The sequence below is a fragment of the Corvus hawaiiensis genome, chromosome 7, assembly GCF_020740725.1.
Source record: "Corvus hawaiiensis isolate bCorHaw1 chromosome 7, bCorHaw1.pri.cur, whole genome shotgun sequence".
In the NCBI taxonomy this organism is placed as follows: domain Eukaryota; kingdom Metazoa; phylum Chordata; class Aves; order Passeriformes; family Corvidae; genus Corvus; species Corvus hawaiiensis.
The window spans coordinates 15,647,838-15,674,395 of record NC_063219.1 but is presented as its reverse complement, the minus strand read 5'-3'; the positions used below and the strand labels follow the sequence as shown (position 1 = coordinate 15,674,395).

The window sequence follows — 26,558 nt, the reverse complement described above, 5'->3', positions numbered from 1 at the left end:
CGGCGGCGGCGCGGTCCGAGCTGCCGCGGGCCCCTCGCACGGGGACACCGGCGCGCGAGACCCGGGCGGGCCCGGTTGCTGGCCCCGCGCCAGCCTCGCGCCCCCTGGCGGCCTCGCGCCGCCGCCGGGGGGAGGGGCCGGGCGCGGCCAGCGGGGGGCGCGGCCAGCAGGGGGCGCCGCGGCGGCGGGGCCGGGCGGGGCGGGGGCGCGGCCACATAAAGGACCCCGCGCTCGGCCCGGCCCCGCATCGCGCCCGCAGCGCTGCACGGAACGGAACGGGACCGGGGCCGCCGCCGCCGCAGGTAAAGGGGATCGGCACCGCCCCTGCGCGCCGCGGGTTCGACGGCCGCACAGCACCCTTTGTCCTTCCTCTCTCGGGCGCGGTGCCCCCGACCCGCAGCGGGGCTCCCAGGGGCGGGATTGTGTTTAAGGGCTTTTCTCCGTCAGTGCGGGCGGGACCCCGCGGCCGCCTCCCGCCCGCCGCTAGTGTCGGTGAGGCGCCTCGGGAGCTGAGGGTGCTGCACCCCGGGATCGCCCTCCCTGTCCTGGGCTGGGCTGTCTCCTCACGCAGTCCTGGGGTCTCCCCGTATTCTGTGGTGTCCCCAGCGCGGGCCGGGCTCGGGGCCCCCCGCGTGTCCCCACCCGCGAGGGGAAGCGGCCCCAGGCACGGCCGTGGCAGTGCCGGGATTTCAGCCTCGGCCGTGGCGGCGGCTGCTGCCCGCGGCCCGGTGGGCGAATCCCCCCTGTGCCACGAGATCGCCTTGTCAGGGGAGAGAACGGCCGAAAAACAAGTGCGGGCGAGAGCTCGGTTAGTGCCAGGGACCCGCTCCGCGCCCCCTGCGAGCTGTCTCCTCCAGGGAGATCTGCTGTACGCCGGAGTTACGGACTTGTTGCAATAGTTAATTATTGCCTGTAGGCCCCGAGCCCTTCCTCGGGACCAAGGGGTGTTTGGAAATACACCGTTTCTTCTAAGTTGCCTTGGCTGTGTGCCTGGGTTAAGTGTATTTAATGAAGAGCTGCCGTAGGAGAAAGACCTTGCTGGATTTTGGCAGTTCAGTATAAAATCAGAGTGGCAGAGTTGAACTCTGGGGAATGTGTGCTCTCTAGAGGAGCCTCATGGCATGTTGACTGGTGTGCAGAAGAGCGATGCTACTGCAGTACTGCCCCAGATCATAGAGAAACTGGGGACAATGCTGCCTGAGGAGGAGAAAAGTACCGGGGCCATGATCAGATAAACATGTTGGATGCCGTCAGAGTCGTTGAAGAAGCTGCTGTTTCCAACCAGTGGAGATGAATCCCAGTGGAGGTGTGTCTCACCTACCTCTGTGTCCTCTGCATGACAGCAGCATCGATTAGTTCTGAAGCCAAACCTATTGCCATAGCTGACATAGTTTGATTTGTCTTAGTTAAGTAGAACCAAACCACAAAACAAGCAGTGTTTTGTGGGTTTGTGCATGTCTACATTTTTACTTAAATGAATCAGACTGTAGTTCTGTGTCTAGGCCATGGGCTGTGATACAGACCTTTTTTATTTAGATAGTCACAATTGAAAATTGGGTTCAAAGTACTTGTATAAATTAACTGAGTTCAGATAGAGTGTGGTCATGTGAAGTTCAAGTTCTCCATGAGGATTAGAGAGGCCCACTATAAGCCAAAGTACTATCTGTGTTAGGGATAGAAGTGCCTGAAGTAGTTTATCTTTTAAACTGAGTCCCAGTAGCACAATCTTATTTTATTTTTTAAATTTTAATTCTTTGGGGGAGAGGGTTGTGTTGTTTTTTGGGTGGGTTTTGTTTTGGGGTGGTTTTGTTTTGGGCGTTTTTTGGTTGTTGGGGTTTTTTTGTTTGTTTCCTTTTTTTGTTTGTTTTTTTTGTTTGGTTGGTTTTTTTTGTTTTTAGCTTTTGCTCTTTAAAAGGTTTGCAAAAGCTTGATCCCATGAACATAGCTTAGGAAGTTTATTCTTTTCCCAGACTAAAATTGTTTAATAGATTGGATTTTGGAAATGCAGCACAAGGTACTTTATAAAAAAAAAAAAAAGAAAATTGGAACCCTGGGACAGTCTCCCAACATGCTTGTAATGTGAGGCCCTTGCTTTGCAAGCCTTGCACCTCTGAAGGACTTGGTCTAGATGAACAGATTGTGTGTGTACAGTAGAACTCTTCAATCTGGATCAAGTCATTCATGACCCTTGGTCTCTGTGCGACTGCAGCCTCGGGTACAAGGTTGCTATCTCACTGTAGTATCCCAGCAGCTGAACACAAGAACAGGACTGTCTGGAAGGAGGAACTTGCCAAGTCATAGCTCTTGCATAATAGGAGCCAAGACCCGACAAGCTGTGGCTGTTGGAAAGCAGGGCACTGTTAGAGCAGTTCAGTGGCTTGTGAAGTTTTCTTGACAAAAAAACTAAGTGCAAATAGAAGGGCAGAGTTCAAGTTTATTTTTTGGAGGCTTTGTTCACAAATATCTTGGGAAACTTCTGTTCCCTACAGCAAACAAATTTGTCCAGTATTTATTTTACTGTGGAAATAAAGCTTTCCACGAGAAAATACTCTTGATGTGTAGCCCTTGGATTTTCCTACCTGTTTCCTTCCTTCCTGGGGGACAAAGCTAATAAAGAAGCTGACAATATATTAATCTTAATGGTTTCAGCAGTGTGAGCGGTCATTGTAATCATGTCCATTAACCCCTGATTTTCAGGAAAAGGTGGAGAAACAGGCAACTGGACTAGAACTCATGACATCTAAAAGTAAACAGTGCTCATCTATTTCTGTGGAATTTGGGGGAAGAATTTGGTTGTGTTTTCAAATTCTTTCATACAGCCATAATTAAAGCCCATGCCCTTAATTCTCAGATATTAAGCTTTCTTTTTATCCTCACATACATCTCCCTAGGAGCTGGAGCTTTAAGGAAAATACCATTTAACATGAAACTAAGGGTAAACTGGGGTTATTTTCAAGACTTTTTGGAGACATCCTGTGTGCTATATTAGTGCCTTACCTAGTTATGTTGTAAAAATCAGGATACATGTATTGGTAGCTTTTAACTTAGGTTGGGGTTTTTTTATGTCTATTGCAGTTCAAGATGTCTAAAAAAATCCATGGAGGCTCCGTTGTGGAGATGCAAGGAGATGAAATGACACGAGTCATCTGGGAGCTGATTAAAGAAAAGCTGATTTTTCCTTATGTAGATCTGGATTTACACAGGTAATGGCTCTTTGACAGTCAGCTACTTTATACTGCAATTTGCTTGTGTCATTAGGCATTGATGGAGTTTCACTTAGCGCCGGAAGCATCCCCTCCAGGATTCCTCACAGCAGTGAGCAGTGAATGCTGAATTGAGAGTTAGCTTTTTTCCTGTACTGTGCTTTTAAGAAAGTCTCTCAGAGACACAGCCTGTATTTTGATCTCCTGTGTCTTGGGTTTCCAGCACCTGGGCAGTCTGCGTGACTCCCTGCAGCCTAAACAATTAGAAACATGGGGTGTTTCAGCCACTCCCTGACTTGAAGCCTAGCATCTGTGAACCCCTGAGTAGGCTTATGGCTTCTTGCCATGCCTGTTTGACCATCTGCCCAGAGGACAAAAGGGTGGTTGTAGGGCACGGACTCTGCCCTGATGGCTGTAAGCCTGAGCTCTGTTGCTGATGATTTGAGCTAACTGTTGCAATTACTCCCTGAACCTAGGCTGGGCTCCTATACTCCCTTCTGGGAAAAAAAAAAACAAATACTAGCAGCTGGGTACAGCAAAAGGGACATGCTGTCTACAGCATATGGCCAAGCAGAACAAATAATCTCTTCCCTTTCTGGCCACCGAGCTACAACTGTTAGAGAAGCATCCAGCTACATTGCTCCTAGCCATGTGGACAGAGGCCTTCAGTGGTATCTGCCACAGTTAAACCCACAAGTCTGACCTCCTCCCCTGCTGCTGGAGACATTTGTATGCCACCTACATCAGGCTTTCTGCTTGCTGGTGTTGGGAACCAAGCAGACAGGAACCCAGCAGCATAATACATGCACACAGTCTGGAGAGCATCCCTTTTCAAAGAGGGGTGGGAGGAGGGCAAGCAAACCCCTGGCTGAGCCAGCACAATGGCTAGATTCATGTACAGCTGGCTGTGCTTCAGGGCTGTTCCATGCTGGGCACCCATTGTTCTCCAAAAGCTATTAAAACAGTGAGTATGGAAATGACCTTCCTCTGATGTTTGAAGGGAATATTGGCAGTTTTGCTGCCAGAGCGGGATTGTGGGTCCATTGTCAAAGTGGTTTTTAAAGCCTAGTGTAGCTTCATGTGCTCAGTACATGAAGGAAGCCAGAACCCTCAGCACAAGAGGTTTGAAATAAAGGCTCATATTCATCTGGGTATTTTGCTGCTCCATACAATTTGAATCCTCAACTGAAAGCTGCCATTGCAGGAAGCTCAAAAGGCAAGGCAGAGGAGATACTGTCCCATGCTGGCAGAAAACCTGAAGCATAAACTGAAGCTCTCCTTTCTCCAATCTCCTACCAACCTCCCCTAACAGGAGAAGTGTCACTGTGTAAGTCTGTTTTCTTCCAGCATTTGCTCTGGAAGAGGGATAACTTCAGTTGTGGCAGAATGCTGCAACTACACTCTCAAGCACATATGGGGTCTTGTTTCTTTCCTTTTGAACACAAAGAAATGTCCTGGGCAGTCCTGACTGTGTCTGTGGGTTTGTTACAGCTATGACTTGGGCATTGAGCATCGTGATGCTACAAATGATAAAGTAACCGTGGAAGCTGCTGAAGCCATAAAGAAATACAATGTGGGCATAAAGTGTGCAACCATCACTCCTGATGAGAAGAGAGTGGAGGAGTTCAAGTTGAAGCAGATGTGGAAGTCTCCCAATGGCACAATTAGAAACATCCTAGGTGGCACTGTCTTCAGAGAGGCTATTATCTGCAAGAACATTCCCCGGCTGGTGTCTGGATGGGTGAAACCCATTGTCATCGGCCGTCACGCTTATGGGGATCAAGTGAGTCATTTCAGTGTTTACACCTCTTTTTGTCTCAACAGGCTTATTCCTGACTGGTACAGAGCTCCAAAGACATAGACATCCCTGTGCTTCTGCTCTGTTCCTTGCATTCCACCTGGGAGCACATACTTGCTAGCACTTTGTTTGTACTGCAACTGGCAAGTGTGGGAGAGCCTGGTTCATGCCTCTCTTCCTTGAACAGTGTCACTGTATAAACAGCATTCAGAGGCCTGTGCTTGGATTAGATAGGCCTGTACTTAGACACTTAACTCTGCTAAGATATTGTGCATCACCTCTCCTAGAACCCTCTTCCCTACATAAGAACATTTTTAGAAAATATCCTTTACACAGCCCACCTTCTTACTTTGTAGGACTTTCTGGTGTAAAATGTTGCTCACAGCAAAAGTGGGTACAAGTGAGTGATTTCTAGAAGTGGGCAAAATTGCCTTCTGTCGCTGTTGTCCCCAGGGACGGTGAAAATCATGACACGAATTCAGGTCCAGGATGAATGGGATTATTTAATTAATTATCACCTCGTTTATATAACTTGGTTCGCAATAGCGAAATTACGTTATTGGGTGCTTGACCCTACACCTCCCAGAGTGATTGGCTGAATGCTACAATGCCTATTTCAAAATATTTTCTTCAGTGAACCAAAACAAGACCTTGCAGGTACAAGATAGAGAGTTAGTTTGCAGAAGTCTTTCACTGTTTCTCAGCTAAAGCATGAGAAAGGAAAAACTTCACAAATGCTTCAGCAGCTGGAAAATTCCTCTGCTCCTGCTTTTTAGCATCCACAGCCTTCTGTATGGGGGTGTGGTTTTGTTCTATTTTTTTTAATTTTTTTTTTTTTTTACTGTGGTCTGCTGCTTAAACTTGCACAGCATACCTGCAGAGTTGGTATCTGAACTGGGCACATCAGGCTGTGGTACAGAAGTAGGGAAACATCATTTATCAGAGCTCTCCTGACAGTGGTAGTACAGGGCTCTCGAGAACCCTGGAATGGTTCTCAGTGTTGTGCCCTTTGGGTAGCCTGGAAGACAAGAATCAGTCATACTGTTGTCCGTGGGCAATCATATGCTGTAAAGCAACCAAACATGGCAAAAGAAAAGTCGTCTAGAAAAGCCAAGTGCTTAAATAGATGGGTAAACCTGCAAACTGAGGGCAAGTCATTAGATTACCTGGGATAGGAAGGTAAAATAATAAATTTTCAAGAGGAAAATAATTGCAGAACCCTGACACTAGAAAAGAATGAGATTCAGCATCCTTAAAGGTTGTGAATAATTAAGAAGGTCAAAATAATAATAGAAAACAATGGATTAAAGGGGAAGGATTGAAACCCTGCCAAAGTATGAGATTAAAGTGAAAGGAACAATATAAGAACATACAAAGGACATAGGAGCGAGACACTTCAGAACAGCTCAGGGAACAGATTCTCTTGGTAGGAGGAAAACTACATGAAAAATAATAACAAATTTCAAGGAAATGTGACTTCATACAATACTGTTCAGAGCAACTGGGAAGATGAGACATCATTTAAATACTTGAAGTTTTTAACTTCAAAGACTCATTCTACAGGTTGGCCTTTCAAATGTCATCTTGTATGATGTGTGATTCCCTGTTACTTAAGAGATCAGCAGTTGTAATGAGTGGCTTTTTTGAGGCAGAGAGGGGAGCCTTTCTACCCAGCAACCACACAACGGTCTAAATAATCTGCACTTTAAAACTTCAGTGTATCTGCAAAAGTACATACTCTGCCAGTTGATGGGGCCCAAGGATCTGTGGAAGGATGGCTTCTGAAACAGGCAGACTCTTGACTACTTAAGGACACAGTTTAGTGGTGCACTTGGCAGTGCTGGCTGGGTTAACTGTTGGACTTGATGATCTTAGGAGTCTTTTCCAACCTAAGTGATTCTGTGACTCCTGTCTTTCTAATCTGTAGTAAAATAATCCAATGACCATCTGGCTGAATAAAAAGTCTACTTAATGGGGTTTTTAGTACGACTGCTTTTCTGTACCCTGCCCTCCCAAATGAGGGCTGTCTTTTATGGTTCTCTCTTCCTGATAGATAAAATCATCGTGGCAATTTTTTTTTTTTTTTAACAGTACAGAGCAACTGATTTTGTGATACCTGGGCCTGGAAAAGTGGAGATGACCTACACTCCCACAGATGGAGGCAAACCAGTCACATATCTGGTCCATAACTTTGAAAGTAGGTATTTCTCTAAGTAGTGATTAAAACTACTATTTTGGATTTAATTCAACCTTGAATTATCAGTCAGATCTATTTGATGGTAAGATATGGTTTTGAGGTAAAGTGGGGGAGAAAGCTTGGGTTTTCTTCATTTATTTGTCAAGTGCTGAAAGCTCCTTGAAACCCTCTGGGATCAAAGAGGCAGATCAAGAATACAATCATATTAGACTGGCCACCTGTCATGCTCTTTACATCATGACTCTGGTAGCAGCATGTATGTTTTTCTCTCTAATCAGAGGCAAACTTGCTATGTAAAACGAGGCCTGACCTAAGGGGAGCTACGTTTGAGAACAATTCATGTGTAATTTTTTTCTGGGTTTAGTTTGTCTTACTGATCTCTGTATACCTTTGCAGTTTTTGCCCTTCTTTATGAAGCAGTCTTTTTATTTGCTCAGTAGAAATGAGAATTAACACTTACTCTTGTAAGGTGGAAAGAAGATTTTACAAGGATGCTCCTGACTGCGTAGGCTGTAACTTTTAACAGATGCAGTCCCGGAGGTTTTGGTGTCCCTCCTATCCCTATTGCTGTGCTGGTTGCAGACATTGCTAGGCTCAGGAGGACTCCTGACATTGGTGGGCTTTGTTGCATGGAAGCAGTTACACATATGTTGCCAGCACTCAGGCTCTTTTCTCTAGGGGCAGGATTCAGGAAAACATAATATAGGTTATCTCTCTTGTCTATCATTGCTCAAAGGGTTCAGGATTTTAAGTCTTATGGTGATCTCTTTGTGAGTGTGCAGTGTTTTAGTTTTAGCTACAAAAAAAATGAAGTCCATGTAAACCACAGCATCCTTGTTTGTGTGCAGTTGGTTTGGCAAACAGATACCAAGATTGACGTATGACCCTCATTTGTAATACTTGATTTCTCTGGCATTCTTGCTCGTAAGAGCCTATATCTCTACCATCTCTTCTGGCATATCCTTTCATCTGGAGTTCACCTGCTTCACTGCCAGTCCTAATCTGTTTTCATTTGATAGGTGGCTGGTGAGCCTGTGTTGAAGATGGGCGGCCATCCAGCTGCCAGTCTGATTTGCTGCTCTGCGTTGCATCAGCGAGCAGAAAGCAAGGAAGTGCAAAGATGACAGATTACTGCTGTTGCTCTGGGGAACTGTCCTCCCCATGGATAACTGTTGTGCCCAGCATGTCTCCCAAATGATTAAGGGAAGGTTGTCTTTTTGCTGTACTAATATGTTCAACCTTGACACTGAATCAAGAGATTTTTAGTAGGCAGTAGGGTTGTATGATTGCAATAAAGATTTTTTTTTTTTACATGTATGAAAATAGCTCTTTGAATAAAACTTAGAGCTGTCATCCAGCAACCATGAAATCATGGCTCCTGAGGACACAGTCTCTGTAGCTGATCACACCCTGTACTGTCCTTGACTCCGTAGGGAAGGTACAGGGACAACATGTATTTTCACTGGTAACAACAGGAATTTCATTCTCTGTCAGTATCAACTTTAAATTACATTGCTGTCTTGGCAAGCAGATAAACCTCCTCTGGCTTCCCCTGTTCATTCTGCATGTATGTCCATGTAGTAACAACCACCAGGAGGTAAGGACAAATGGATATTAGGAAAGGTATTTTTAAAAAGTCTGGGTTGTTTCCAGAGCAAAGATCCCTGATAGAGTATTGTACAAAAACTAGATAGATGGTGGTAGTGAGCTGCTTAAAATTAAGTACTTGGTATCTGCTTTTCACTAGAAACACAGAGCTGTGCTCTGAAAATGACAAAGCTTTCTCATGAAGCTCTAGACCCTGCTTTCACCCACAATCATCCTCTTCCATGATCTGAGTGCTTCTTGCAGCTGGGCTGCAAGTTCAGCACGCTTCCATTTGTGCTTCTAACACATCTGCCTAACACAGTCTAAGTCGTGTGAATGTTTTTAGTTCCTCAGAGCCTTCTCAGGACTTGCCTGAGCACCCACACAACTGGCACGTTTTTCCCACAACTTGCTAGACGTGAGCCTGAGTGGGTGGATCAAAGCTGCAGGGTAGGCCCCACATGTGCTGAAAAAAATGCAGGAATTCATGCAGAGTCTTGTTTACCTGAGCTAGGCAAAGTAGTCTTTGACTGCTGGAGTTAGTTCTGAAGGTGCAAAGCATTTAAGGTGTGAGCACATCCATTTCTGGCTTTGACTGAGACCTCCTGCTCCAAACTGCTACCTTCTGCTTTGATAGAAGAAGACTGTATTACTTAAATGGCTAGTAGGAGTTCAAGCACACTCGCTTCTGTCACAGTTTTGCTGCTTAGGCTGGATTAGAACAAAACTTCTTAGAGGGATTAGATCACATTATTAAGATGTACTTACTGTAAAACAAAACCACCTTCCTATCCATGTGTCACAGAACTGCTGGAGCTTTGAGCTGATAGTGCAAAGCAAATCTTCTCCTGAAAGAACCAGCCTTAAATTGAGAACTAGATTAAAACACATGGGGAGAGCACCAGCCTACCTGCCAGCCAAAGTCTGCTACGGGGAGAATAAAATTCTTAACTAAAACTAAATCTAGTTGATTCCTATCTGTTCTTCCTCCACTAACAGGCTGTGGTGGCGTAGCCATGGGAATGTACAATCTTGACCAGTCTATAAAGGATTTTGCCCACAGTTCCTTCCAAATGGCACTGTCTAAAGGCTGGCCCCTCTACATGAGCACCAAGAACACCATTCTGAAGAGATATGATGGCCGCTTCAAAGACATCTTCCAGGAGATCTATGACAGGTAATTACTTGTGTACTTCCTACTGCAATGCATAAGTCTGCGGCAGGAACATCCCCTCCAGCCTTGTGAGTTGCTTTTTCAGACCTTCAGCAACACTTTGAGGGCACCAGGGATGCCGTCTCTATCACAGCGTCCCTTGTCCTGTAGTATAGTACTCAATGTTGAAAGCATAGTACTCAATGTTGAAAGCTCTGCTAAATGTGGCTGTGGTGTCCATCTCTTCTAATAGAGTTACAGATTCTCTGTGGGTGCCTCTGTGACTCTGAAGCAGCCATGCTGTAGCCTAGCAAAGCAGACAAGGGAAAAAAGAGTAAAGAGAATGTGATTTTTTTGTTGGTTTTGGTCTTATCTCTTTGCACCTCTGTATGCACAAACTCTGCAATCCCTGTTTATATGACAAAGGTGTTTTGTTTTTTGTTTCCCAGAGAATACAAGTCCCAGTTTGAAGCCAAAAAGATATGGTATGAGCACAGGCTCATTGACGACATGGTTGCTCAGGCCCTGAAGTCTGAAGGAGGCTTTGTCTGGGCCTGCAAGAACTATGATGGGGATGTGCAGTCTGACTCTGTTGCACAAGGTATGAGGTGCTTCCTGTGCCACTCTGAAGTAGGCTTAGTGGTAGTCTCTTGTGTCCTTCTGTCACATCTTATGGAATGGCCCAGGAGGTGGTGTTGGGTGTCAGAATTTGTATTTCAAATCTGTGGCCAGTGATGGAGGTATCAGGCACTCAAAAAAATTCTGATTTTGCTTTTACAAGAAAATCTATTGAATGTAGACTCTGTAGTTGTATTTATTTGCAGGAGTGAAGTTCCTACCAGCATGATAGCTGGTAGGCTTTCTATTCTAATGGACAGTATCTATACAGCTGGTTTCTGTCTCACTGACGGCTTGAGTTAAGCTGACTGCTGATGAGTGTGAGGGAAGGTGCTCTATAGATCAGTAAGAAAACCTTCAGGACCTAAAGCTACCTGTCAGGTGTAAAGAGAGAGATTGGTATGTTTAACTTTACATGTTTGTAGTGCTTGATCAAAATCCCATATAACCAAGGTGCCTGTTGCCAAAACAAATACAGATACAGAATTCCACAGGATGAGATGTGTGGCTTTATGTAATATGCTCTTTCTGAAGTAATGCCACTAAACTGCCTCCCACAGAACAAGGATGTGTGTTGGACTACTAAACAAAGCAGCTTTCAAAGATGCAGGTCTCTGAAACCTATAGGGTTAGAAGTGGTGTGAATGTCCAATATCAGAAGCTGCTGGTTCCTCTCACAAGAGCAGATGCTCTTGATAATAAGTTGGTTTGTTATCACCCTGTGTGGAAGACAAGCAACACTTACTGTTCTCTTACTGTACATTTTCAGTAGAAATCTGTCCAGCAAATTAGGTGACAGTACTAATTCTCTTTAAATGGTGCAGAATGTCTGTGTATGTATATCTCATGGTTCAGTAGCACTTCTTGTTCAGATGAACTGTTATTTCAGTCTGTAGGGACTTGCCAGTTGGTTGCAGAAGCACTACTGTAACCGTGCTGTTCAGGACTTTCACGTCAGTGGGAGGATGTAGGGGAACTGTAGGATGGGGAGATTAAGGGGAATTTGACGGAGCTGTCCAAAGGAGACACTGAACTTTTGAAACTTGTATTCTGTAGGCTATGGCTCTCTGGGGATGATGACCAGCGTGCTGATCTGCCCTGATGGCAAGACTGTTGAAGCAGAAGCTGCTCATGGGACAGTTACTCGTCACTACCGCATGCACCAGAAAGGCCAAGAAACATCCACTAACCCCATTGGTGAGCTGCTTTTCACTGCCCTTCATCATCTCTACACATGAAAGAACAAGTTTAGAGTAAGAACATCTGTACCCTTTCTGCAGACAGTTGCACCAATGAGTGGTGAAACTTGCAGTTCGTAATGCATTTTTCTTCTCGAGACTGTGACAACCCTTAAGGGGAAGGAAGCACCTAAGGTTCTTAAATGCTCATTGGTCAAAAAAAACTACAAAAGTCAGAGGGTCTGCAAACAATCAGAAAGTAAATTAGTAAGCTACACACTTGGCATGGAAATTGCTGTGTTCGTCCCTGATCTACAATATAAGCACACTGCAGTGGGTTTTGGATAAAGGGGCAGGGTGAAAGGGAAGAGAGGAATTAAAGAGGGAAAGATGAATTAAAGTAAGAAAGGAAAAGAGAAAAAGAGAAAAAAAGAGAGAATTAAAGAAAAAGAGGATAAATGAGAGAGAAAAAGAGATCACCAATCCTGGTTACAGCATTGATCTATCTGAGGGGATGCCAGTCCTGTTTTCAGTGCTGGTAAGTGGCGATCCAGCTGCATTGGTCTGGCTGATGAGATGTCCAGGGCCCTGGGGGCACCACCTGGGCTTGGGGTGGGGGGAGGGTACCTTTTTATGGACAGGTTTCTTGCTTTCTGTGTAGATTAGTCATCAAGTGCAGTCCATTCTTTCAGGCCTGTCTGGAAATGGGTCAGAGGGCTTTTGGGGTCTTTGGTCTCAATCCCCACCTATACGCCATGCCCACTTCCTGCCACTCATTCTTGTGCTTGCGCTGTACTGTGTTGTGGTTCTTCCTCACAGAAAAATGCTCTCCTGTCTCCACCTGGCCCCCCTTCTCCAGTCAAATCTTGTTCTTTCTCATGGCATGTCAGTACCAACAGTCTGTGCTTGGCTCCACAGCCATCCATTTATCAGTGTTTGAGGCACACACATTAGTCCCTTTTCTTGAGATGAGTTCAGTTGGTCAGAGCATGGTGCTAATAACACCACGGTTGTGGGTTCAATCCCTATGTGGACCATTCACCTAAGAGTTGGACTCGATGATCCTTCTGTGTCCCTTGCAACTCGGACTATTCTGTGATTCCATGTGGATCTTCTGGAAATGAAGAGCTCCAAAAGATCTCACTGTGGGCTGCTGTTTAAAGGGTTGTTAGAGAGTAGGGTGTAGTATGCATTAGCTCCTTACAGTCAAGAGCTCAAGGGGTCTCACTTTGAATCACTGTTTATGGGGTCGCAAGAGAGTGGGCTTTAGTCATAGTAGTTTTCCATCCTGGCAGCAACTCAAGTCAATGACTTTCTTTGAAAGTTCAGTAACAAAAATATTATTCAACTTGGGTTGTTTTTCAAGCAAGAAAAATACCTTTCAAAGGCTGTTCATTAAAAAAATGTGCTCACTAGACACCGCTAGTTCTTGGGTTTCTGACAAGCTTGAGAAGGGCATAGTCCAGGTGTGGTTTGTCAAGGCCAAGGCCTAACGAGCATTTCTCAGATCACAGTGTGGCCTGAGGGAGGCAAGGGAATACACCCCCACAGTCCCTCCTGTGACTTAAGCCAGCTTCTCTGGGCCTCTACAGACACAGCCTAAAGCAAAAAACAGGCTGGAATGGAGTGGGTGCAAGGGATAAGCTAGGCCTAACCTAGCTTTGAGGTATGCACTCACTCTTCAGGAAACAATTGGCTTATTGGTTTATTGGTGTATTGATTTATACAAGGCCTTAAGGTTTAGGTTGGTTGTTTTTTATTTTACTCCTCTTTCTGATGGTTCAGAAGACCCAACCACACCCCAAGCCATGTACACACTCAAAGTGTAAGTGCGCTTGGAATGGGACATGAGGGAAGGAATCCTCTAAATTTGCATAGAGACCAGAGCATAATGTAGTATAAGGAAACAGACTGCACCCTTCTATTCCAAGGTTCTGTGTAACTACAGAGTCCTACCATGTGTCATTCCTTCTGACTTGGGCAGGAGGAAAATACAATGACGTGCATAGATTACTGGAGGCGGTGAGTAGTTTCTGAGGTCTGCTTTTTTTTTAGAGTTGGATGAAAGGCAGAGGATACCTAGAAGAAGATAAGTGTTCTCTTTCCCATACTAGATTTTCTATCTTTTTTTTTCCATCTGCTTTCAGTTTTATTGATATTAAAAAATCCAATTATTGTTCCACATGATGATTTAGAGCAACTTTCAGGAAGTTCTAGAAGGATAGAATAACCTAGTGTTCTCTCTCAGCCTCCATCTTTGCATGGACAAGAGGCCTCGCTCACCGAGCTAAGTTAGACAACAACACTAGCCTCAGGAACTTTGCAGTTGCCCTGGAAGAAGTCTGCATTGAGACCATTGAATCTGGCTTCATGACAAAGGACCTTGCTGCCTGCATCAAAGGCCTGCCTAAGTAAGTGTATGAAATAACCAGCTACGCTTAGAGGAGGCTGTTTTACTTGGTGGTTCTGAAGAGCATCTGCTGGAACATTATTTTAGTACGGTAAAGAACAGGAGTCTGTCTCACAGAGCTTACCCGTTCCCAGTGCTGTACAAACAGAACATGAGACACTTCCTGACCCAAGCAGCTTAGTCCAGATTGCTCTCTCTCTGCTATTGTACTGAATGAATGGGGAAAAAAGTAAAGTAGGAACTGCAAAGATTTTTTTTTTATGACAATCTAGCTATGTTGGCCAGATCCTAATAAATGAAGAAGACCTACATAAATGAAAAATATCACCTGGCTACCTCTTCCCTGGAGCCTTTTGGCAAATAAACCCCAGCCTGATGAGTAGGAGAGAACTATTTTGGTTTTAGAGGGAAGACATAAAGTTCTTTGAACAGTCTTCCCCTGCTTTGATTATTTGAGAGTCTGTACAACTAATGTCTATCTTGTTTTGTTTCCCCTGCCAGTGTCACACGCTCTGATTACCTGAACACCTTTGAGTTCATGGACAAACTTGCTGAAAACTTGAAGCGGAAGCTGGCCTCTCTGCCCAAGGCTTAAGGCATGGGTCCTACTCAAGCTCCTCTAGCAAAGTGTCTCCCACTTACACCAGGGTATAAGTGGCACTGTATCGTACTTTGTTGTGCTTCTTTTAGGCTGTTCTTCAGCTTTGACCCTCCGATATTATCACACTGGTAGATACTTCCTATCAGAATCATCTCTTTGCCCAATTACTCATTTTTCTCTTGATTTTCTGTCTGATGCTCTTTCTGCTCACACTTGAGTCATCTTGCAAAGCACAGGCACTTGAAGTCTCTTTCCTCAAGAAAAGTGAATTTTGTAGACTGGAATCACCTGAGGGACCTTCATGACTTGAGAAGGTATGAGCTGGGGGTTTGAGCAAGCTCTCCATACTTTGCATCTCAAAGATAGGTCCCTTCTTAACCTGTTGCATTAAGTCAACACTTTCAAGACTCTGCAGCTGTGCTGGATTCACCACATATGTACTTCCAAAGTTTTGGACTCCATCAGGACAGTGGGAATGGTGCTCCACACTACAGTCTCTATTCTTCCTGCCAAAAGTCCCCACACACGCCTTCTGCCCCATCTCACAGACTTCAGTCTCACTTGCAACTTTTGGCTGAAGCTTCTTTGCATTTTGAGCACATTCTTCACCTTGAGATCTATCAGGACTACTTTCTGCATTGTTTTTAATTGCAGTTGTTTTCTTTTTTCCTGTTCTTGGTTTTTTTAGCAGTTGTTTTCTCATCAGTTTTAGTTTAATAGGCTCCCTCCAGGGTACAAACATTCACCCATGATTGCTCAATCTTGCTGAATTTTTAGTCAGTCTCACTCCCCCTAGATGTGAAACTGTACCAATATATAGATGATACTCTAATTGAAGGAGGTTCCCATGAAAAGGTGGGAGAAGCAGCAGCAATATGGGAAGCATTACATTAAGAAGAAATTGAAATTTTGCCTGAAAAATGTCAAGGATGAAGTAAAGAAACAAAATTTTTCAGTACTTGGTAGATGCAGGCAGTGGCAGTAATTCCTCCAGACACTTTAAAGGAATTAGAAGAAATACAAGTGCCCCCATCAAAGAATGAATTAGGAGCATTAATGGGAACTGTAGGATATCGGAGACAACACGTACCTGGATTTTCTATCATTGCTCGTATAAGTGGCTCTGTATCATGCTTTGTTGTGTAACATTTCAAACACTAGATAAAAATAAACATAGACACTTTTTCAATTTTTAGAAAATTATGTTTTCTGAAACCCTTTGAGCTGCTGGGCTAAGCCCTACTTTTGCTAAGCAGATGAATTTTATAAAAGCTTGGCATGGGGCTGGATTCCTAATTTTGTTCACAGCAGACCTGAGGTTTCTGTCCATGACTTTGATGTTTATCTCTTCCTCAGTCTAAAAGCCAGTTTGTGTCACAACTCTGGTCAAACCAGTGGTGACCTACTGCCCAACAGACCTTAGAAATGAGAACCGTCCTCCTCTCTCCAGTACTTCCCAGTGAGTGTGAGCTGAGGGCTATGCCTGCTCTACTGCAGCCCTCCTGAATTTATCTTAGTGCCAACCAGAGCACAGTATCCTGATACCAAGGGATTTGGTTCCATTGCTACAGTCAGGACTGTAGCATTTGAGTAGCACTTAGTAAATGCTGGAAACAAGCCTCATAGGCTAAGAGCCTACCAAAGCCATGCTGCAGTGTCTAAATGCAGGCCGTGCATTTAGTTATGCTCCTTCTGACTGGATGTGAAGCATAGGAACTGTTAACCTCTTCCCTCACCCCACACTTCATAAAGGTGCAAACTTTTCTCCAATTGTTTGGGCTATTACTTACCCTTGTTGTCTTACAGCAAGTCAGATCATGACTGTGAAAACTTATTCCATCCATGGTTGTGTGTTGGGTTTTATTTTTAAGGAATATTTTTAATTCAGACTAAAATAAAAGCCAACTAACATTCTTTGTGTCATTCCTTTGTGTGATTAGCAGGTATGGGGAAATCCTGCCTCAGAGAGAGATGCCAGTAGCTTTCAGCACGGTCCAGTACACACTGGGACAAACTGCTGGAATGTGATATAAACACAAAATATGTCCCTTCTTAAGAGTTTTAATTTGTTCTGGCCCAGGGAAAGCTGTGATGTGTAGTGTCATGGTAAGCATCAGGTAATGTACAAAAATTCAAAGATACCACTTGTATTGAAGTTTTATTTGAGGAGTAATATAAACTGATACATCATCGCTCAGCAAAACAAACTGGTTACACATGAACAAACTCTCCCCCTCCAACTGACTACTATACAGGTGGTGATTAGGATAGAGGTACCAATGTTAAGACTAAGGCAGCTAGTATTAACATGTGTTTGAAGCACAGCTCTGTAACTGCTAGCAGCTGTCTCTGTACCTTCAATATGAACAACTACAGTCTATTATTCTGTTATTAGCACAAGCACATAAGTGCAGCTGGAAAAAGTCCCATTTCTGACCCACAGAGGCAATCAAAACAATTACTGGGAACAGTTGGAGATCTGTGTTCCTGCCTGGCTTCTGTCATCAGTGGGTCAACACAAGCAGGTTCTAATACAACAGCACCTTTAACAAATTCCCGGTTATTTACTAGCTCCTACCTGGCTTCCAGAGTTACAGAGTACCAGAGAAAGCATGGTAACTTCCAGAAAACTGAACAAATAAATAAGAGGGCATTTTTAAATCTTGGGCTTTTTGTTTCCTAGTTTTAATAACCTAACAGTACAGCTTAAATGTAAGCTAGTAGTAGCATTTACCTGACTGCAGATGACACTATTTTCCCTCTACTAATGAAGTTTCCATCTTCTGGAGTGCTCTGAGTACAGCAAGTACAGCAAGACTCAGCCTATCCTCATGAACTGCTGGATGTTGTTGAAGTGCTGAGGAGAAGCAGTAAGTATGGTCAGAAGAAAAGAGCAGCCCTCTCCCTGCTCCACCACAAAGAGGAAACACTTTTCCTGCTTCCAAAGGGGCACATTTCCTTCCCTTTTACTACCAGTCTGATTTCTTCTTTTCCCCACTATTCTCTCAAACATTTAGAATCAATAACCTTCAAAGTTACACCAGTAGACCCTAAAAAAAGCAAGTGCTGGAAGCCAGTAGGTGCTCAGTCTGCAATGGAAGAGTACAGGATTTCCTGAAACACAACTGACCCCATCTGGAGTACTGTGTCCAGCTCTGTGATTCCCAGCTTAAGAGGGACATGGACCTGTTGGAGCAAAGCCAGAGGAGGGACACAATGTTGTTCAGAGGGCTGAAGTACCTCTCTCCTATGAAGACAGGCTGAGAGAGTTGGGGTTGTTCAGCCTGGAAAACAGAAGGTGCCAAGGAGACCTTATCACATCTTCCACTACCTCAAGGGGCTACAAGAAGGCTGAAGGGGCAAGAAGTGATAGGAAAAGGGGGAGATGTTTTTAAACAGCTCTGTCCCACGGGACCCTCTCCTCCAATCACCTTTCCTGTAGCAATACTCAGAACATTTGAGACAAAACATGCTTAGGTCTGGTCCTAAGCTCCCTGTGTTTCAAATATTCCTTAATGTTGGTTGGTATAGGGCTCATCTTCTGCTGCAGAGAGCTTTACTCCTCCCTGGCAGACAGGGGGAGAGAACAGGAAGGAAACAGAAGATAGCAAGTGGCTAATCATACAGCACATAAGGGCCATGTTCATCATTAAAACACACATCCATCAGTTTGTGTCAACCACTTTCCCCACCCCATGAGTCCCAAAGATTTCAAAACAGAAGAAATCCACGTTACAAGGCTAAATTTGTTGAATTGGTCCTTGGGTTGCCTTAATTGGAATAGTTCAACTGCCTGGTCAGTCACCTCCATCTTTGCTCGTGCCTCTGCATTCAAAGTTGTAGCCTTGTGGCTAAACACACAAGCTTCTAGGATCTTGGGAGCTGCCTTTCAACCACTATTCTAATCCTGATTCATTTCTGTTGACTGCATTGGCAGTGGGATATCCTTCAGGAAGCTGTTCTTTGTCCTCTTTCATCTTCTTGGCCATTCCCTTGGCTTTGACAGGCTTCTTTTTTCTTTTGTAGAGAGGAGAGTGGAGGAACTCCGTGTCTGTAAATGGGTCACCCTGCCTCAGTTTCCTGCAGAACCAAAAGGATTACACTGAAACATCAAGTGTGCCTTGAATACATGTATTTTAGTCCCTAAAGTTTCTGATTTTACTGTAGTGCTTCCTCATAAGATGATTAAGTAGTACAGTTTGTTTCTTGTCCAGTACAGAGTACCTTCTGACACAATATAACCAGCTATTCACAGAAAGTTCAAACTGACACTTTTCAGGGAAAAACACACCCAGTAACATAACAACAAAGTCGTCATTTTAGGAGCACGTGATTCTGTGCAATAGCCATTGGATGTGCTGAATCTACAGTTTCTTAAGGAAAAGATGCAGCTATTTGTTTAGGTACCATATCTGCTAGTGAACTTAGATACAGCCTGCTCTCAGGAGGAAAGTATTACTCAGGTGTGTAAAATTTTAGTCGTCACAGAATGTAAATGAAATCAGGGCTTTTGCTGAGCTGTCTTTATTTAGCCTGTATTTTATCCTTGTGCTATTGCCTCATTAGCACTGGAGTACCACAGATGCAGTCTGCCAAGAGGTGGGCTCATTTCAACAAGTAAAATAACATCTATGATAGCTTGTTACCAGAAGCCTAAACATCCGTGCATGCTGATGCAGAATTCTGGAATAACACAGTGTTAGAAGAGGAGGGTCACAGAACACAAAGGGTAAGAAGAACTTTAAACAAAGCAACAGAGGGTCCAGCCCTGGAGAGTGAGTATATGAGAGCAGAGCAGGGGTTGCAGCATGGGAACAGACTTTGGAAGGAATCATTTAAAGCCCAACCTATTGATTGGTGGCTCTTTGTAGCAGGTTGGCTTCCGTTTCCGCCTGGATGAGCACCCTGATGCTTCCTCCGAGCTGGAGTAAGACACAACCCTGGCACTGTTCAAGTCCCGCAGTGGCCTGATATCTGCAAAGGGAGACATTCACATGGTTTGATCAAAGTGATTCCAAATAATTTCCAGATATCCTAAGAAGTAACAGCTGTCAAATAGAAAGGTTTCTCTGAACGTGCACAGTCCAGAATCCAATCATATTCCCACTAAACTCAGGAGACCATTTTAATCCAAAAATACCAGACGTGGTCCTCAAAAATCTCAGCTCATAAATCAAATTAGGTCCCTCAGTGAAAAAATACAGATCACTAATACTGATAGTATCATGGTCCCTGGTGTAGTAGAAAAATGATATAAAAACTCTATTTGATAGCTGTAATGCCCAGGAGCTTACAGCCTGGACGAGACAGCAAGCTTATGGCACACAACCAACCTACCAGCAACCTACCAACTTCCAGCAAGACCCAGGATCATGCCAGTGGTCACTGCACCTTTCCAAGTAGAGTCAGCCAAAAGGAGAAGGGCAGGAGAACCCTCCCTCACTACAAAGTACAGCCCACTCCAGTTTGTCAACAGCTACAGAAAGAAAAACCTCACAAAACTACTCTCTTTACAGAGCATCCATTAACAGCAAACTCCCCAAAAGGTGTTTAACTGTCATCTTACTAGCCCAGGGATACACCCTCCAAATCCTTTTTAAAAACAAACAAAAAAAAAAAACACAACCAAAATAACTTAGGTTGGCTCCTGGTTCATTTCCAGTGAAGATATCACCTAGAGGTATGAAGTCTGACACCTTGCAGCATTCTGGACCAAAAATTTGTCATCGTCTTGATATTTTGTGTCCCAATAATACTGACTGACTCTAGTAGGCAGGGTCAGCATCAAATGAGACTTTTCAACTGCTTGAGTACTTAATTTTCTAAATTAATAGGTATGCCCTGTAGATAACAAGAGTGCTAAAACAAGATGCAGCACATGCTGCTAGTCTTGTGCCAATATCTACACATGGACAAGTGGACAGAAATTCTCATAGGAATGCTGATAAACTAGAAGCAAATGCAGCTACAGAAATGACTGGCCAGCACAAGTGGAAGAATAAATGGTGTACTGGAGACTGATCTTTAACTCTGAAAAAAGAGAGGAGAGGAAGGAAAATATAAGTGCTTGCTCCATGGATTTTTTGCCCTCATCTCAAAACACAAGTACCTTCCCCAGCTTACCACCTACCAGGTTCCTGTGAAGGTGACCTCCAAGAACTTGACTGGACTTGGTTCCTTTCCCCGGGTGTTTTCTCTGCAGTCTTTTCTTCAAATATCAGGGAGTTTTTTGACCAAACAGGGGATTTTGCTGGCATTCTGTTGCCCTCAGTACTTAAGCTCTTGGAAACTGGTACTTCTGTAAGTCTGGAGCTGACAGGCAGAACTGCAGAACTGGTCACATAGGAGGATTCAAGACTGTGTGAAAGGTCAGTAAGACTATCTGCAAGTGATGTCTCAGGTAGCTGCTCCTCCAGGAAAGCATCTGGCTCAGACAGCAGATGTGTAATGCAGGAAAACTTCCCCATCACGACTGTTTGCTTGGATGCAAGTTCTGTGGAACTTCCAATGAGAACCTTGGCACCATGACTTTTTCTGGCCAGGGAATCGGTCTCTGGTGGTGGAGAGTTACTCCTCTTCCTCGGAGACTTGGGTTTGCAAGAGGCTTCTTTTTTCAAAGCATTCATGTTGTTGTCAACTTCACCTTGCCCTTTTTCTTTAAGGCCGCCTGTCTGTTTTTTATTGCTCTTTTGATTGCTCTTAGCAGCTCTGGGGATTTTGCTGCCTTTGCTCTCAGGAACAGACCTGGGAGGCACATTTTCATCCCCTTCAAATTCTGTCTGGAAACAACCCAAGTTTCCTGCGAGATCCAAAGGATGGACAATGTAAGTTTTCCTGCGTGGTTTAAGATTACCTGGCAAATCCTTTGTGCTCTCATTAGCTACTCCTTGAACATCTATACAGGGACTAAAAATATCAACTTCATTTCTCTGATCACAATTGCTTTCCCTGACAGTCTTCCTGCTTGTTTGGCTTCTTTTAGGCCGTTCTTCAACTTTGGCCTCTGGTATTATCACACAGTGTGGCAGATACTCCTCATCAGAATCATCTCTTTGCCCAATTACCCTAGTTTTTCTGTTGGCTTTCTGTCTGATGCTCTTTCTGCTCACACTTGAGAATTGTGTAGAATTTTGTAGACTGGAATCACCTGAGGGACCTTCATGACTTGAGAAGGTATGAGCTGGGGGTTTGAGCAAGCTCTCCATACTTTGCATCTCAAAGATAGGTCCCTTCTTAACCTGTTGCATTAAGTCAACACTTTCAAGACTCTGCAGCTGTGCTGGATTCACCACATATGTACTTCCAAAGTTTTGGACTCCATCAGGACAGTGGGAATGGTGCTCCACACTACAGTCTCTATTCTTCCTGCCAAAAGTCCCCACACACGCCTTCTGCCCCATCTCACAGACTTCAGTCTCACTACAACATGTTGCAACTTTTGGCTTAAGAAGCTTCTTTGCATTTTGAGCACATTCTTCACCTTGAGATCTATCAGGACTACTTTCTGCATTGTTTTTAATTGCAGTTGTTTTCTTTTTTCCTGTTCTTGCTTTTTTAACAGTCTTTTTCTCTCCAGTTTTACAACTACCTTTGCTTTTAACCTTTACAGGAACAAACTCAGGGACTTGGCTATAGCTGGGGTCTGTTTCAACACCACACCCCATTTCTTTTGTCTGTAGCTGCTCACAGAAAGTCTCTTTACCCACAGAGTTTCTATGAGAAATAACAGCAGTTTGAGTAGGTGAAGCCGGGGGACTGGGAGATCTCAGCTGCTGCTGTGTGTTGTTCTTGCTGGAGCTGCTGTTGTCCTGTGCAGTACTATCCCCAGCTGCCTGAGTGGAACTGCCATGTGGGAAGATATCCAGACCAGAAGATGGAGTGCTTGTAGCAAACAGGGTGGAACGCTTTCTCCTCTGAGTAACATGCCCTTTTGACAGATGATCAAACAAATCTTTTGCCATCTCATCAGCCTCATATGAAAGAGTATGACCTTCCCAGGCAAGTGCTGGCAAATTGTCGAGATTTTGTTCAGTAGTGCACAAGACCTCTGTTGGAAAGAAAAATTTCTTTTCTAAGGCTGAGAAATGAAGCAGGTAAACGCCATCTTTCCCCATACCACTAAAAGCCTTGCTCCATACACTGTCACAAATCCACAGCATAGAAAAAGCATGATTTTGTCTCTACAGGGACTCCCCAAACTTACTGTGTACCAGAGTTGTTCAGCTGGCTTCCCTCTGAACAAAAGGGCAGCTCAAAGCAAGATCCCTTAACCAGCTGTAATACTTAGGAACACTCATGATCTGTATAAGAGTTACAATTTATATGGCAAATTCACAAGAAACAGTTGTGCACCTAGTCAGATTCTGCAACTTCGCACATCTCTGAAAATCTTATGTAAGCTCAGTACCTATTACTCAAGAAGCCTGATTTACAAGCTTGAAGTACTGCAAATGTGCCACATATCCCTCTGAAGACACTGATTCTGGAGTATACTAACTCCAGCAATAACAGCCCCAGTGGAGCATGTAGTTCCTACCAGTCATTGGGAGCTGCTGGAGTTGTGGTTGAGAGCTAACTAGAGCCATGGCACTCATGCATTTCTGAGTACAGACAAAAAGTCCTACCAGAAGAACAGCAAAAGATGCAAATTTACCTCCAAAGATGCAAGAGTCAGGAAAAGCCTCCTCTGTTGCCATTGCTTCAGTCACCTTCTTGTCATTCTCTTCCTGATGGAACTGAGGCTTCTCGTTGTGCTGCAGTGGCAAAGTATCTTTGGAGGCACTGGGCACAATTTTCAGGGGCTCATTAGAAGCAGATCTCTGAAGTTCTCCTGCATTAGAAGCAGGTCTCTGAAATTGTCCTGAGGATGTGAGTACTGCTGTGGAGCTGCCACCTTGCTGTTCTGCATCACGTAGCTTGGAAATGGGCACTCTCATCGGTATCTGTGTAACCCTGGTGAGAAGGAATAATAGCAATGGATTATGTTTCACAGGCCCCGGAATCCAGCAGACTAACTACAGGCCATGTGTAGGCAGCTCCAAGGACTGGCCTGTCTTCAAAGGGGAGACTGGACAAAGGAGAAACAGGACTTCAAATATACTTTAAGAGATGCTGCTCTGACCATCTTTCCAGAATGCAAGCTTACATCATACAAGCAAGTGACTACTAAGCATTTTTATGTCACAAACATCAAAGTAGCCAGCTATGGCACTCACTCACTCAAGCAAATCTTGCCGTGCTCCCCAGCTACAAAGAGAAAATTGCCTAAAAGTAACACGGTCTCAAAGAAAGGAGATTAAAAAGACCACTTTTTGCACAGATTCAGCATTAGGACAAGGAGTGGCAATAAAAAGGCAGAATAAAGGAAAGCATCAAGCAGTGGTGGTTCAGAGTAGAGAGCTCATGTAAAACTGGCAGCTGGGCACACACATAAAACACAAGAAGTTTAGCATATAGAAATTCAGGACAAGCTTGGTGGTATCATTTTAAAGCCCACCTCAGAAGCTGACCATCTGCAATATCATCGGCCCAGCTATCTTCAGTCATGCTGCTCTTCTGGCCACTGGACATGGATGCAGAATTTGTATGGAACTGGAAAGAAGAGAAATAGAAGAGTGATTTAAAGTTCTTGAAATCCCTCATGCAGCCTCCTGCACAGAAACAGCAGAAGCTCAGTTTCTCTGGAAAGTATGTAAAGTACTGCCACCAACCCTCTCACATTAAGGAATAAATTATGGAATAAATTGCAGCAGAATTAGATTGTGTCTCCACGGCCTAAGAACGAAGTTAAACTAGTTCAGATAATCTGAGACTAGGAAGCAGGAATATTTTCCCATCCACCCACAAGACAAGACACAGGGAAAGTGTCCTGTTCCCTATCCCAACCTGCCATGGCAATACTTTAAAAAACAAATTGAAAAGAAGTCACAACCTGTCAGAACAGAAGAGCCTACTGGAAAATATAGCCAATAATCCAGAGGAAAACAGTTTAAAACTGTAGCTCTTCCTACAGAAAAAGTTACCCTGGAAATCCTTAACACCAAACTAAAAATAAGGACGTAGCCAGCACAACTCAAGCAACCAAAGAATAACAGGTGAAGCGTTCAACACTGAAGTGAGCAGGCAACACAAAGCAAAAGACACAGAAAAACACAGCCCCCTTCCCAGAACAGTGTGCTCCTTTTTCCCATGGTTTACCTCAAGCAGCTCAGCCGTCTTAACTGCAGCCATAAGATTGTCCATTTTTTTCAACATATTATTCTGTATTGAGGTAATAAAGAGAGAGAAGCCATAAAGACATTCAATCAAAACATCTATTCCAACAAGGATACTAGTAGCCAGAGCAAGGCTTGTTCTGGGGAGAACACAGCTTGGAAACAAAAATAAGCAAATGAATGTTGACCTTTTCTATATGTCAAGAATTCAGACGTTCAACAACAGCTCAATCCTCCCACAGTTGAGATGCTAGTGCTGCACACCTTGCCTACCACCCCTCCCCATGCCAGCCACACTGTTAGTGCCATACCAGGAAGGAAAGCCTGTGCCGCAGCACAGCGTTCTGGAAGTGGCACTGCTTCACCTCCTTCTGTAAGATGATCTTCTCCTGGGTGAGCCGCTGTGCGTTGGCTTTCTCCGCATTGAGGGCCAGAGCCAATGCTTTATTGTTCTGCTTTAGGGAGACTTTCATAGTGGAGGAGTTGTCTGTGAGAGACAGAGCAGTATCACACACCATCAGCATCCAAGGTCTCATCCATACTTCTCCCCTCGTCATAATTCTTTCTCTTCCCAGACCAGCCTTCCTCAGATTCAGTTCTCCAACTCAAAAGCCCTCTCACAAAATCAGCAGTATTCTTCCTTCCAGCAATAGAAGTCTCCAGAGAAAACTGCAGGAAAAAATTTTCCGTAATAACATGCAACACTTCAGACACCCTCTCCACTCTCAGTGGGTCATGCTTGGGCACCAAGCTTCAATTCTTAATGAATGATGGCATGGTTCAAGTGCTGAGTTTAAAAAGAAATGATTCTTGCTTTGAACAAGTTACCTACAGGTAAGTCCTCATCACCATCCAAAAAATCGGAGAAAAACCTATTTTCCTCTACCCTGTTTCCCAATTTCAAAACAATTAAATAAAAGTAATGGAAATATCTGTGCTTTTCAAGGTAGTACAAATTATCTCCTGTTCTATCTTTGCATTATTTCCCCCATTAAAACAAGTCAGTTGGGCTAGCTTCTGCACAGGATTGCATATACTCTAAAATTCTTCAGACACCTTTGGGCACCTTGAGTGGCACTTGGCACTAATCTGCAGGGCACTGAATGCACTAGGAACTCCCGCGCAGAGAAGCGGCTGAGAAGCAGCACATGAGCTCTGGTAAGGGACTGCTGCCCACTCCTGATGCCACGGCCAAAGGCCCAGTTATAAGCTGACATGGCAGCCAGCCCCTGTACACACCGCAACGCAAAATACACTCACTGATGATTTTCGTTTTGATTTTTGATGCAAGCGAGGCATTCAACTTCGCAGTCCTCAAGGCACCCTTTTTCTTCTCCCGCATCCGCTCTCTCACGCCGCTCAGACTGAAGAAGGACATTTCGGCGGCCTCCCGCGCTGCCATCGCTGAAGAGAGCGACACCGAGCAGGGTCAGTCCCCGTATTTCCCTTCCGCAAGCCCTTACCGGCCAAGGCTTGCACTTGCACCGAGAAGCGGCGCCGCGGCCCGGCACAGCCCCGCGCGGACCCCCGCAGCGGCGGAGGAGGAGGAGGAAGACGAAGAGAAGGAAGAAGAAGAAGAAGAGGAAGCGGAAGCCGTGC

General features: G+C 44.5%; 2 protein-coding genes across 5 annotated transcripts; one reads left to right on the top strand and one right to left on the bottom strand.

The window, feature by feature from the left end:
• Positions 1–198: 198 nt before the first annotated feature.
• Positions 199–16,659, top strand: IDH1 (isocitrate dehydrogenase (NADP(+)) 1). 3 transcript variants are annotated; one of them, XM_048309384.1, is made up of 9 exons: positions 199–302; positions 3,076–3,203; positions 4,695–4,986; positions 7,093–7,198; positions 9,785–9,962; positions 10,388–10,539; positions 11,613–11,753; positions 13,983–14,145; positions 14,646–16,659. In XM_048309384.1, exons 2-9 carry the CDS (start codon positions 3,082–3,084, stop codon positions 14,737–14,739), a joined length of 1,248 nt encoding a protein of 415 aa, XP_048165341.1. In that variant the 5' UTR covers positions 199–302; positions 3,076–3,081; the 3' UTR covers positions 14,740–16,659. The 3 variants fall into 3 exon arrangements, with proteins under 3 accessions (XP_048165341.1, XP_048165342.1, XP_048165343.1); XM_048309385.1 differs by having other exon boundaries at positions 216–300; positions 3,071–3,203; XM_048309386.1 differs by having other exon boundaries at positions 275–292; positions 3,072–3,203.
• Positions 14,816–26,457, bottom strand: LOC125328528 (shugoshin 2-like). Of its 2 annotated transcripts, XM_048309382.1 has the most exons (7): positions 26,220–26,457; positions 25,271–25,446; positions 24,943–25,005; positions 24,242–24,336; positions 23,399–23,697; positions 21,875–22,792; positions 14,816–15,015 (listed from the first exon to the last, which is right to left on the bottom strand). In XM_048309382.1, the coding sequence occupies exons 1-7, from the start codon at positions 26,359–26,361 to the stop codon at positions 14,894–14,896; spliced, it is 1,815 nt and encodes a 604-aa protein (XP_048165339.1). In that variant the 5' UTR covers positions 26,362–26,457; the 3' UTR covers positions 14,816–14,893. The 2 variants fall into 2 exon arrangements, with proteins under 2 accessions (XP_048165339.1, XP_048165340.1); XM_048309383.1 differs by lacking the exon at positions 24,943–25,005.
• Between the last annotated feature and the right edge of the window lie 101 nt (positions 26,458–26,558).